General features: G+C 53.3%; 1 protein-coding gene across 1 annotated transcript in view; it reads left to right on the top strand.

Moving 5' to 3' along the window:
* The window catches only part of adgb (androglobin), a 37,677-nt gene that overhangs the window by 8,399 nt on the left and 16,890 nt on the right, over positions 1-12,388 (top strand). Inside the window, exons 8-19 of the mRNA XM_067241752.1 lie at positions 456-637; positions 1,018-1,119; positions 2,878-2,972; positions 4,603-4,777; positions 4,880-4,964; positions 6,085-6,235; positions 8,983-9,651; positions 9,745-9,787; positions 10,623-10,830; positions 11,001-11,064; positions 11,240-11,344; positions 11,958-12,066. Coding sequence (XP_067097853.1) covers positions 456-637; positions 1,018-1,119; positions 2,878-2,972; positions 4,603-4,777; positions 4,880-4,964; positions 6,085-6,235; positions 8,983-9,651; positions 9,745-9,787; positions 10,623-10,830; positions 11,001-11,064; positions 11,240-11,344; positions 11,958-12,066 — 1,988 coding nt within the window. The remainder of the gene's footprint in view (positions 1-455; positions 638-1,017; positions 1,120-2,877; positions 2,973-4,602; positions 4,778-4,879; positions 4,965-6,084; positions 6,236-8,982; positions 9,652-9,744; positions 9,788-10,622; positions 10,831-11,000; positions 11,065-11,239; positions 11,345-11,957; positions 12,067-12,388) is intronic.

Raw genomic sequence — 12,388 nt, 5'->3', positions numbered from 1 at the left:
TTCCCTCCTGGCTCCCACAGCAGGAAGATGAGCCTTTTAAAAAATCCAGGAAATTTAGCGGCCCATGACTCATCATAAGCGTGTGACAGTGCCATTATTCAAGTCAAATTACAGCATTTGTGTAGGAGCCCCAAGCATAAAAATCTCTCCATAAAGAGCCCGCCGGTAATGAATATGGAACAGGTCCAGTTTAATGATAGACATCCACCAGTGCCTCACTCGAGAGGTTTATCCACCTCTCCACCCCCGTCGACAGAGCAGGAGGACCCTGAGTCCACCATCATCAAACAGCCTGACCTCTGACCCTCGCCCCTACCCTGCTGGTCAGCAGGAGTTGCGGAGGGGCAGCTAAGCACCTTGATCTAAGGAGCCGCTAACACGGTTGCATGTGATTCCGGCTGGTCGCTCCTCCATCACTAATCACCTTCACGGGGGACGTGCGTTGTGGTCGGCAGGTGCAGGCTTTTGGGGCAAGTGTGGGAGTTCCTGAAGAAGACCATTCCCACGTTCCAGTACGCCGACGGCAGTCCTGAGGAGAAGCCTCCGCCGGTGGAGTCCACGGCCGAGAGGGAGGCCCACCTCAACGACAGCAAGAGCGAGTCTCCCCCGACAGCCCGGACCCCGGAGAAAAGCAAAGGTCGATAGATTACCCACCCAACCACACACACACACCTTCCTACACCTCGGGCGATCCACGGACCTCAATTACACATGCACTGATTGGATCACTTTGATTACACAAGGCTAATTGAGCAAGTAATTTGAGTCATTGATTCGATTAGATTAGAATCCCTGTGTGTGTGTGTGTGGCGATGGTTTAAATCTAATCGGTCGCAAAGTGTTTTGGCTAATTGAGTCATTAGATATGTGGGAGTCAAGAATAAGTGACATATAAACTGTGTGAGAGCTATTGGTGTTAAAACAGATTCATAATTTCCAGTCGGCGTTAAAACAGATTCCTGAAGACCTTATTTGTCTTCAGGCTGGAGAGGTGTTAAACCAGTGTTGTTGTTCCAGACTCAGCCAAGAAGAAAGGGAAGGAGGACAAAGACAGGAAGTCAGCCAACATCAGCGGCCCCTCCGCCCAGGCCCAGCCCACCAATCAGCCCACAGCAGAGGGTATGACACATGCATGCACACGCACACTTGTCCTCTGGTGATTTTTCAGTGCACCGAGTGTCATTGATTGATATATAGACGTGTGTGAGTCTGTATGTGTACTTTATATAGACAGTATAAATACACATATTCTGTATAGGCTATATACTGTATATTATGTACCGCATATACACATACTCACTAAATATATACGGTCTATATATGTACGTATGTGTGTGTATACATGTGTGTATGTACTGTACACAAAACTCCATCTTTCCCTCACATCCATTATTCAGCCAGTAAGGAGCATGAAGATGAATATTTCATAGTCATACAGAAACACAGTATACTACTCTGAAAACAGACATTAATAATTTCACCTGGATCTTGTGGTAATCACCCTTACACCCCTGCATCATTCATAATAAGGACCTGGACTTATAACCAGGAAGTACCTTCATCATACTCGCCCTCAAACTGCCACCAGCCACTGCATAGCCCACCTCAGCCAATGAGTACTTAGGCCTAGTCGTTTAGTTTCACGCATCACTTCCTGTCTCCCTCCCTCCTTATCCGATATTGAGTGGTTCATAGCTAGATGCATGTGTCACACAGGCAGACTTCTGTTGTGAGGGGGGGTGAATTCTTTGTTGAGCCTTGGGGAGCTGCTGTTAATGAAACATTAACAGCGATAAAGCATGCCGGTGGGGGAGGTTGGTGGAGGTTAATGACAGGGGTCATGGCTGTGTTGTGGTGGAGGTTAAGATGGGGCAGTATGAAGACAGGCAGATGGACAGGTACTGTAGGGACAAAAAGCTGTGTGGGTGAACAGTGCTGGGTGTTTCCAACATGGGCCATCCTCCTTCTCACTGTCTCCTGTTCTCTCTATCAAACACTCTGGTTCTCTCTCTCTTTCTCCCTCTCTCCCTCTTTCACAATCTCCTTCCCCCACTCAGCTTCACGATTATTAACGCGAGGAGGTTTTCGATGCAGTGACATTCACGATGTGCTACCAATCCTAAATCTTTGTGCTTCATGGAGATTACACACACATTAGCGCGCGCACACTCACACACACACTACATTGCACACAACTCGATTTGCACCTCAGATACATTTCCCATTTGTTGCATTTTCATTTGAATCGGATTATATTTGTACACGTCCAAGACCGTGTCTCTCCAGTCAGAATAAATCATTCCTTCTCATTCATTTCTTAACGTGAGCTTCTATTTCCGTTCCCAGGAGCAGGTCTCTCCATACTGGGTACCTCAGTCTCCTAAATTGATTTTCCATGTCTTCGGACTTAGATGCACACATCATGTGATACACGCTGTGTGGAGATTTGCCATAGAGGGCAGATCCTCCCAGAGATAGCCAGGCAGAGCTTATCTCTCGCTGTGTCAGGCTGCTGCCTTGCCCTAAAGGTGAGACCAGACATGGTCTTGAATTCTCAGGGTAAAGATGATAGAATGATCCGTTTTAACATTCTGGATGTTGCTTGTACTCTGCCTCTCTCTCTCTTTCTCTATCCATTTACTCAAATTGTCCTTCTCTTTCTCTCTCCCTCTCACTCCTTCTCTTTTTCTCACTCACTCTGTCTTCTCGCTTTCGCTGTCTTCCCACTCTCTCTTCTCACTTTCACTATTCTTCTATTCTTCCCTCTGCCTGGTGTGTCCAATCCATTATCTATCTAGTCTGGCCCATCCTAAGATGACCCACAGGAATTTCTGAGCTAATCTGTGTCTTTACGTGTGTGTGTGTGTGTGTCTCCAGGCTGCGCTCCCCCTCCTGCTCCAGAGATAGTGGTGTGTGCCAGCTACCAGCCTCTACACCTGCTAGAGAAGGAGACCTCAGCCCTGGCACAGATGGTATGGCTGCCCTTCACACTGGCACACCGGCATAGCAACACACCCCAGACCCTCACACCAGCGTAGCAACACACCCCAGACCCTCACACCAGCGTAGCAACACACCCCAGACCCTCATACCAGCATAGCAACACACCCCAGACCCTCACACCAGCGTAGCAACACACCCCAGACCCTCACACCAGCGTAGTAACACACCCCAGACCCTCACACCAGCGTAGCAACACACCCCAGACCCTCATACCAGCATAGCAACACACCCCAGACCCTCACACCAGTGTAGCAACACACCCCAGACCCTCATACCAGCGTAGCAACACACCCCAGACCCTCACACCAGCATAGCAACACACCCCAGACTCTCACACCAGCGTAGCAACACACCCCAGACCCTCACACCAGCATAGCAACACACCCCAGACTCTCACACCAGCGTAGCAACACACCCCAGACCCTCACACCAGCATAGCAACACACCCCAGACTCTCACACCAGCGTAGCAACACACCCCAGACCCTCACACCAGCATAGCAACACACCCCAGACCCTCACACCAGCGTAGCAACACACCCCAGACCCTCATACCAGCATAGCAACACACCCCAGACCCTCACACCAGCATAGCAACACACCCCAGACCCTCACACCAGCGTAGCAACACACCCCAGACCCTCACACCAGCATAGCAACACACCCCAGACCCTCACACCAGCATAGCAACACACCCCAGACCCTCACACCAGCATAGCAACACACCCCAGACCCTCACACCAGCGTAGCAACACACCCCAGACCCTCACACCAGCGTAGCAACACACCCCAGACCCTCTCTTCACGATATAGAGGATACACACACAGTGTGCCCCAGGAACAGCTGAATACAACTCAACTCCATAAACCAACCTAAAACCGCTTGCCTGCTGCAGACAGCGAAAACAACTGCGTTCAAGGCGTGTGTGATGCTTGTCTCACGGCAAGCCAGCCCTGACCAGCTGATGCAGCACGTCACACAGGCTCCTGCTACAGTACTGCAGCTAGCAGGGCCTCTAGACACAGAGCACAGTGTGGCAGATATCTGCCAAGCTCGCCTGTTCGGGGGCATGTTCTGGCCTATTTGGACCGCTAGCCCCTCAGCCTCGCCAGGCTCCCTCTATTATTTAAACACACACTGACCCAGTATCATTCCTGGAATGGATTCCCCTTTCTGTCTCTTCTGAAGACGCCCCCAGCCACAGATCTGGGATCAGTTTACCCTTCCCCCATCCCTCACCTCCACTTTTACACTCTTACACTGAGCAACATAGCAGCTGGCCCTTGGTCAGCCCCCTGGGTCAGCCCCCTGGGTCAGCCCCCTGGGTCAGCTCCCTGGTTCAGCCCCCTGGGTCAGCTCCCTGGGTGAGCCCCCTGGATCAGCCCCCTGGGTCAGCCCCCTGGGTCAGCCCCCTGGGTCAGCCCCCTGGGTCAGCCCCCTGGGTCAGCCCCCTGGGTCAGCTCCCTGGGTCAGCCCCCTGGGTCAGCCCCCTGGGTCAGCTCCCTGGGTCAGCCCCCTGGGCCCTGCCAGACAGGCACAGAAGGAGTGCAGCACATCAGGGTGCAGTCTGACCAGGGTGGGTGTGTGTGTGTGTCCCAGGCAGACTCCTCGGAGACTCTCCGCCAGTACGGCCTGCTGCATCTCTACAGCCACCCGGTGCTGGTGAGCCGGACTCGCTCCTGCCCCCTGGTGGCCCCGCCCAAATCTCCGCCCGTGCCCCGCTGGAAGCTCATCCGGCCGCGCAAAGAGAGCCTGGTGACAGATGAGCCCCGGGGTGAGAGGGGCGAGAGAGAGTGTGTGTGTGTGGGTGAGGGTGGGGTGGGGCTGCTGCCAGAGAGCACGGTAGAAGTTCGAGGGTGTCGTCCTCTCTCCTCAGAGCCCGCCGTGGTGAAACCAGAGCAGCACATCGAGGTCTGCAGCCCCTTCCTCCACTACAGAGTCCTGCCCACTGCTCCTGACAAGTACGTACACACACTGAAACACAAACTGAAACACTCACTGAAACACACACTGAAACACTCACTGAAAAACACACTGAAACACTCACTGAAACACACACTGAAACACTCACTGAAACACACACTGAAACACTCACTGAAACACTCACTGAAACACTCACTGAAACACACACTGAAACACTCACTGAAACACTCCGTGAAACACACTGAAACAATCACTGAAACACTCACTAAAGCACTCACTGAAACACACGCTGAAACACTCATTAAAACAGTCACTGAAACATACAGTGAAACACACTGAAACACAAAGGGTACGCAGGCATACACCGTAAGACGCACACACGCACATTGCAACATGCACACACACATGCACACAGTAAAAACACGCAAATGCACGCACAGGAACCCACGCAAACCTAGACGCACGCAGTCTAGACACGCACACGGTCTTAACGTCCCGGCCGCTCGGCCCGCACTTCCTCTGAATGGAAAACAATCAGACAGGCAGTCAGTCAGTCAGCGTCTGGGGCAGGCTGACCGCCCACACACAGCGGGGAGCTGCCTGGTGCTGGGTGGGCGCTGGCGGAGGCGTTGTTTACTCAACCTCTGAGACGGCAACAGCAGCAGTAGCAGTAACAGCAGCAGCCTCGTCTGGCCTGTCAGAGAGTCTGTCTCCTTCCTGTATAAGACGCTCTGACTGGATTTCATCCCGACAGCATGATATCCATGGCGGGAGGTCAAACGCACACAAACCATTTGAATGCGCCTCCTTTGATTAGACGGTATAAGTCGATGTTTTTTAGAACTTTGACTCGAAACATGTCCGAGAATGGTGTTTGCTGTGTGTTGGCAACGTGTTAGTGTTCGGTAGCTTGTGGTGGTGTGCGATGAGACGGCGTGTCGCCACTGGACCGGCCGAGGCTTGTTTGTGATGTGGGATTGCTGTGTGTCTCATGTAGGCTGTGATGTGTGTGTGTGTGATGCGCTGTGAGACGGCGTGTGTGTGAGAGCATGTGACAGAGGGCAGGACGGTGCATGACGGATGCCAGTTGGATTCACGTCTGAGCGTGGTGCATAAGAAAGACTTATGTAACGCTTCCATACGTGTGTGTGTTGTCAGGGAGACCCAGAAGAGCGCTCAAAGGAGGGGCGTGTGCAGCTCCACCCTGGAGTCCTTTGACGAGATGGAGGAGAGTGAGAGCAGGGCGGGGCCCGAGGCGGCTTCAGCGGAACACAGCTCCAACCCTCTGGACCCCTGCGACACCCCAGAGGTACCACAACATACGCTCCGTCACCCGGCCTCGCTGGGCCCCATGCCGTTGTATCGGAGCACGGACTCAGACGGGACACATCTGGACACGGGTCCTTCTCAGGCTCTGCTCTCTCTTTCTCTCTCTCTGTCCTTCTGTTGCTGTCAGTCTCTCTGTCCATCCCTCACTCCCCTCGCTCGTCTTTATCTCTCCCTCCGTCCCTCTCCCGCTCTGCTCCTCCCCCCTCTCCTGATCTCTATCCTTGTGTGGGAGTGCACTGAGGGCTCATCAGGGCAGTGTTCACGGGTATCTCTGGTGACATGAGACCCCCTGTCCCCCCCGGTCCCAATGTCACTGCTGGTGCCTGTCTCCCGGGCAACCACTGACCACAGGGAAGTAGAGAGAGAGAGAGAGAGGGAGAGACAGCGAAAGAGAGACAGAGAAAGTGCAAGGGAGAGAAAGACAGGAATGGGGGGGGGGGGTGGAGAAAGACGTGGGAGGCAGGGTGGCTAGAGAGAGAAGGGTGGAGAAACAGACAGGGAAGCTAGGGGAAGGAGAGAGAGAGAAAGAGATATATAGAGAGAGAGAAAGAAAGAGAGAAAGAAAGAGAGAGAGAGAAAGTCAAAGTGGTGGAAAAAAGCGTCACGTTGTTACATAAAGGGAGAGGTCATGTACCCTGGCGATAAAAAAAGCAGCTCAATTAGAAGGGAAGCCATCAGTGTGTGTGTCTCCTAGGGACTCATCACAGAGCCCTGCTAGCGGTGCAAAAAGAGCTAATAATCACCCTCTTGTGTAACTACAGCCATGTTTAACATGTACAGTATGGATGCAAGTTAATTTGTTGCGTGTGTGTCTCACTGTGTGTGTGTGTGTGTGAGAGTATTTCATGCGCTCAGTCTCATCTCATCGTCCCCCTAATGCCTGGCTCACCCCACTCCACCCTAGACGTCGAAAGAACACACAGTTAGGCTGCCGTGTCAAAATACACAGGAAAGCATTCAATGGGTGCTAACCTCCAAGCACACTGTGACACAGGATCAGCACCGCAGGACTACAACTCCCAAAATGCCACCTGACCCTCTTGATGAGATACAGGAGAACGAGACCTGTTTCAGTGACTCCTGGTCCACAGTGTGAAGGTTTTTGAAGGCTGTGGTGAATGACAAGTGCTTTTCCCCCCCCCCACTACAGTTCTTGATATGGGTCACATGAATCCAGAATGCTGACCCCTACCCTGTCAAATCTCTGCTCATAACCGACGGACCACAGTTTTCAACCCCGAAACACGCAGACACAGAAAAGACTGCGTTTGCTCGTGTTTTCACTGCAGTCCTTCTGATGCGTTTGAGGACACCCCAGGGGGGAGCTGGGAGTTGGGTTTTGAAGGAAGGACTTTTGAAGAGGACAGACCAACTTTGGCTGGCTCTCGCTGCGGGGGAGTTCATGCCAAGTCACGTCACGCTCGTTCAGAGTGAGCACCGACCCAAGTTGTGGACCGGAGGAAAAAACAGCAAGATACCGTGCCAACTTGATCAGTAGAAAGACCCAGCGTAGGAACGCCTCTGTGACGAGGGGCAGGGGAAGGTGCCAGAGCTGGGGTGAGAGGGGGTTCATGTCTCTGTGACGAGGGCCAGGGGAAGGTGCCAGAGCTGGGGTGAGAGGGGGTTCATGTCTCTGTGACGAGGGGCAGGGGAAGGTGCCAGAGCTGGGGTGAGAGGGGGTTCACGTCTCTGTGACGAGGGGCCAGGGGAAGGTGCCAGAGCTGGGGTGAGAGGGGGTTCATGTCTCTGTGGACGCCTGTTTGCTCGTCTGACTGGTTGGCCTCCTTGACTTGGACAGGGCAGTTTTGAGAGATGTGCCTTCCAGTTATTTCTCTCTCTCTCTCCTTTCTTTTTCTTTTTGTCTGTGTGTGTTTATCTGTATCCGAGGTGGACAGGGTCAAGTGTGTCTCTCCATCACACTACCCAGTTCTCTCGCTGGTTCCCGGTGCCAATTCAAACAAGCCATGACTCACTCTCTCTCACACACACATACACACACACACACTCAAAACACACACTCCTCTCCGAGTCATTCAAGGACCTTCGTTTGAATTCTCACCAAATGAGCCCTTTATTGTCATCCCTAGCTAAATGAGCACAGTTGGACAGGCAGAGCGTATATTTGCTAGGAACATGTTCTAAACGGTATGATTATGCATGAAGGCGGCCCTAAAGAAAATGTCATGGAGTTGTTAGCTGGGCTACGAACTGTTGTAGCCATTTGTTGCCATGGTACCAGGGTTTTTCTCGAGGCGGCCGACACATCTTCCCCCACTCGTTATGTGGAAAGTGAAAAAAGGAGATATTTTAAGGTTGGGATAATGACTTGGACTTAATTGCCTGTAAGGGGCACTGTCGCCATGTGAATGTGACTGTTTGTGTTTTTCCCTGGTAATCCCTTGTAATGGAGCAACATGCTATTTGGGACACAGCATGCGCTCTATGTTCTCATTTGTCTAAAGCTAAATGAGTTGGGACGGAGGGGGTGAGCCGTGAGGGGGGGGCTTCTGACTTAGAGGGGGGGAGGGGATGAGTGGAAAAAAGGGAGGGCAGAGTGGGGGGGAGGAAGAGACCGTGAAGAGCCTTGGGCAACAGTATTTAACTTCAACATTCATGGCAACGAAGCATATCGAGATGAGCTGAGCGAGGGAAGGGGGGAGCGAGGTTGCTACTGGGGCGTACCACACTGAGCCTGCGTACCACACTGAGCCTGCATACCACACTGAGCCTGCGTACCACACTGAGCCTGCGTACCACACTGAGCCTGCGTACCACACTGAGCCTGCGTACCACACTGAGCCTGCGTACCACACTGAGCCTGCGTACCACACTGAGCCTGCGTACCACACTGAGCCTGCGTACCACACTGAGCCTGCGTACCTCACTGAGCCTGCGTACCACACTGAGCCTGCGTACCACACTGAGCCTGTGTACCTCACTGAGTGTCTGTACCACACTGAGCCTGCCTACCACACTGAGCCTGTGTACCTCACTGAGCCTGCGTACCACACTGAGCCTGCCTACCACACTGAGCCTGTGTACCTCACTGAGCCTGGGTACCACACTGAGCCTGCGTACCACACTGAGCCTGTGTACCTCACTGAGCCTGCGTACCTCACTGAGCCTGCCTACCACACTGAGCCTGTGTACCACACTGAGCCTGCGTACCTCACTGAGCCTGCCTACCACACTGAGCCTGTGTACCTCACTGAGCCTGCGTACCACACTGAGCCTGCGTACCTCACTGAGCCTGCGTACCACACTGAGCCTGCGTACCTCACTGAGCCTGCGTACCACACTGAGCCTGCGTACCTCACTGAGCCTGCGTACCTCACTGAGCCTGCGTACCTCACTGAGCCTGTGTACCTCACTGAGTGTCTGTACCACACTGAGCCTGTGTACCTCACTGAGCCTGCGTCCTCTGGCTCTCACCAGCCGCCCACTCACTGCTGCCCCTCCCCTCGCCCCCCTGTGCTTCTGTCCCTTTAGGTTACTGTGGAGGACAAGAGGAAGGACGACAACACCACCAATGGTAAAGCCACTCTCCAATCCACCTCCTGTCACCAGCCTGACTCACTGTAGCCGCGCTACACACCGTGCTGGGCACACTGTGGAACACACACACTGTGGAATACACACACTGTGGAACACACACACTGTGGAACACACACACCCTGTCACGTAGGGCTGTCAGACCCACAGAGGAGAATGTATGGAGCGACAATGGAATACAGTCAATAATACAGTCTGAATAGTTTGATGGAGTCATGTGATTAGGAGGGATTTTTTCCGTTTTCTCCCACTGTACGTCTTTCCCTCCCTCCCTCCCTCCATTCCTTTGTTTCTCCTTCGCCCCTTTCTTCCTTCCACCCTTCATCCATTCCTCTCTTCCATTTCTCCTTCCTCCCTCTCTCCCTCTTCCCTCCCTCCATCCCTTCCCTCCTTCCCCCCTCCCTCCCTTTGTTCTTGAGTCTTTGAAGATGGAACGTTGTCTCCTGACAAGCAGCTAGTTACCCTGCCTTCTTCCATCCTCGTTTAGTTGCTTAGTAACACCTGCCGTTTGACTAAGGAGACCACCATGGCTCAGCATGGCTGTAGTTTCTCTCAAGACTTTGAACTGGTCTCTTCTGGTCTCTTTGAGCCAGCCCTGTATGAGATTAAATAGACAGGCGGGTGTGTTTCTCTTCTATATTGAACGGGTGAGTTGGTTTAGTTCACAGTTCTCTGTCTCCATGCTTGTTACCGGGCCAACGGGTCTGTACAATAATACAGTTGTGGAAGGGTTTGGGAATTAACTCCAAACCCAAGTTCAAAGCAGGGAGTTTTGAAATACGTATGTGTACGTGTGTGACCTGTCCTTTCTTCAGACCAGGAGGTTGTAGAGGCTGCTCCGGCCCCCGCCCCGGCCCCTGCCCTGGCCTCAGCCCCAGCCTCAGCCCCGGCCCCAGAGAAGCCCAAAGCAGGGGCCAAGGTAGCCAGCCCAGTGCTGCTCCAGTCCCAGGAGGGCCTGCAGTGTGACAGAGCCATGCTGCAGGAGACCTGGGTGGACCTGAATGACTTTGCCAAGTGCTTCCAGTAAGAACTCCTTCATACACACACACACACACCCACGCAAATATGCACACACATGCACGCACGCACACACAGTACATACATCCACACACGGGACTTGTGATGTCCTCCAGTTCGGACATACACTCACACACACACCAAACGTGTGGACATCTCTGTGCTTCGGTCTCCAGGACTCTCCTCGTGTTCCACAAGACAAACACATATCCAAACCATTCCCAGGCATCACACTTCAAGGTAAACAACTGTAAACAAACCTTGATTTCGTTCCAAAATGCTGTGCAAACTGTGCAGACGGCTCTCCACTGAATGCCTACGCGTGTTACGTACGCGTGTTACGTAACAGGCGCCGATGTGAATGCTGGAAGTAACGCGAGGGAGGATTTCATCCGATGTGTGTTGCCGTCACCAGAGCACCATCTCGTCCAAGGCGTCGGCCTCAGTGATCACAAGCCCAGCAGCCTCCACCAACTCTACTGGACGCCACCCAGGCTCCTCTACTGCTGCCCTCGCTCAGGTACACACACACACCTAAACTCACACACACTAGCACACGCACACACAAGTGCACACCCACCAACACACTCCGGCACGCACACTCAAACACTCCCACACAGACATGCGCGGTCGCAAGCAGGCTCACGCACACCCGCTTTAGCCGTAGATGACCTGCCAGTGACCCGTGGTGGGGGCCTGGCCCAGCTCCCAGGTACTGTGGTGCCTGGGCGCGGCGTCGACTCCACCCAGGGGAGCCCCACTCTGGTTGGTTCTCAGAGCACACCTCCTGCACCGGCAAGTGTTATCAGAGTGTTTGGAGCGCAGGCAGCCCTCGCCTGAGAACCGCTCAGAGCCTGCCTGCCTGTGTGTGTGTGTGTGTGGCATTCTGTATTCTGTAGCAGTGTTTGACAGTGCCTTTCATCCTGGCACGTCTGTGTTCAGTCTCTCTCTCTCTCTCTCTCTCTCTCTCTCTCTCTCTCTCTCTCTCTCTCTCTCTCTCTCTCTCTCTCTCTCTCTCTCTCTCTCTCTCTCTCTCTCTCTCTCTCTGGTAAGTTTCTCTAGGTCTCTTCTTCTCCTCTCCCCCTCCCTCGGTCTACCCCCTCTCTCTAACAGTAGTGCCGTGTGTTCTCCAGGTTCCCGAGGAGAAGGGTTCTCACTACCTGTTTGTGGACAGCCTGCAGCCCTCCCAGATCCTCATCAGCTTCTCTGCTCTGCTGCACTGGGGAGACACCGCCGAGGAGAGTAAGGGCTCACACACGCACGGACGCACACACATACACACACACACGGACGCACACTCATACACACGCATGCACACACACGGACGCACACGCATGCACACACACACACACACACAAGGACGCCACACGCTCACGCACGCACATACACACACACACACTGTCTCAGATACACAGTTGCATCATGTTAGAATGCATCCCACATCCATCAGCCTCCCTTGTGGCTTGTTGTGAAGGGAGAAGATGTGTTTCATCCATCTAACAATATCTCCACCCCCATGTATGTGTCTGATTGTTTTTACAGCCAGCTCAAATTGCAGTGAATG

The sequence above is a fragment of the Osmerus mordax genome, chromosome 8, assembly GCF_038355195.1.
Source record: "Osmerus mordax isolate fOsmMor3 chromosome 8, fOsmMor3.pri, whole genome shotgun sequence".
NCBI classification, from domain to species: domain Eukaryota; kingdom Metazoa; phylum Chordata; class Actinopteri; order Osmeriformes; family Osmeridae; genus Osmerus; species Osmerus mordax.
This window is presented reverse-complemented; position numbering and strand designations above follow the sequence as displayed.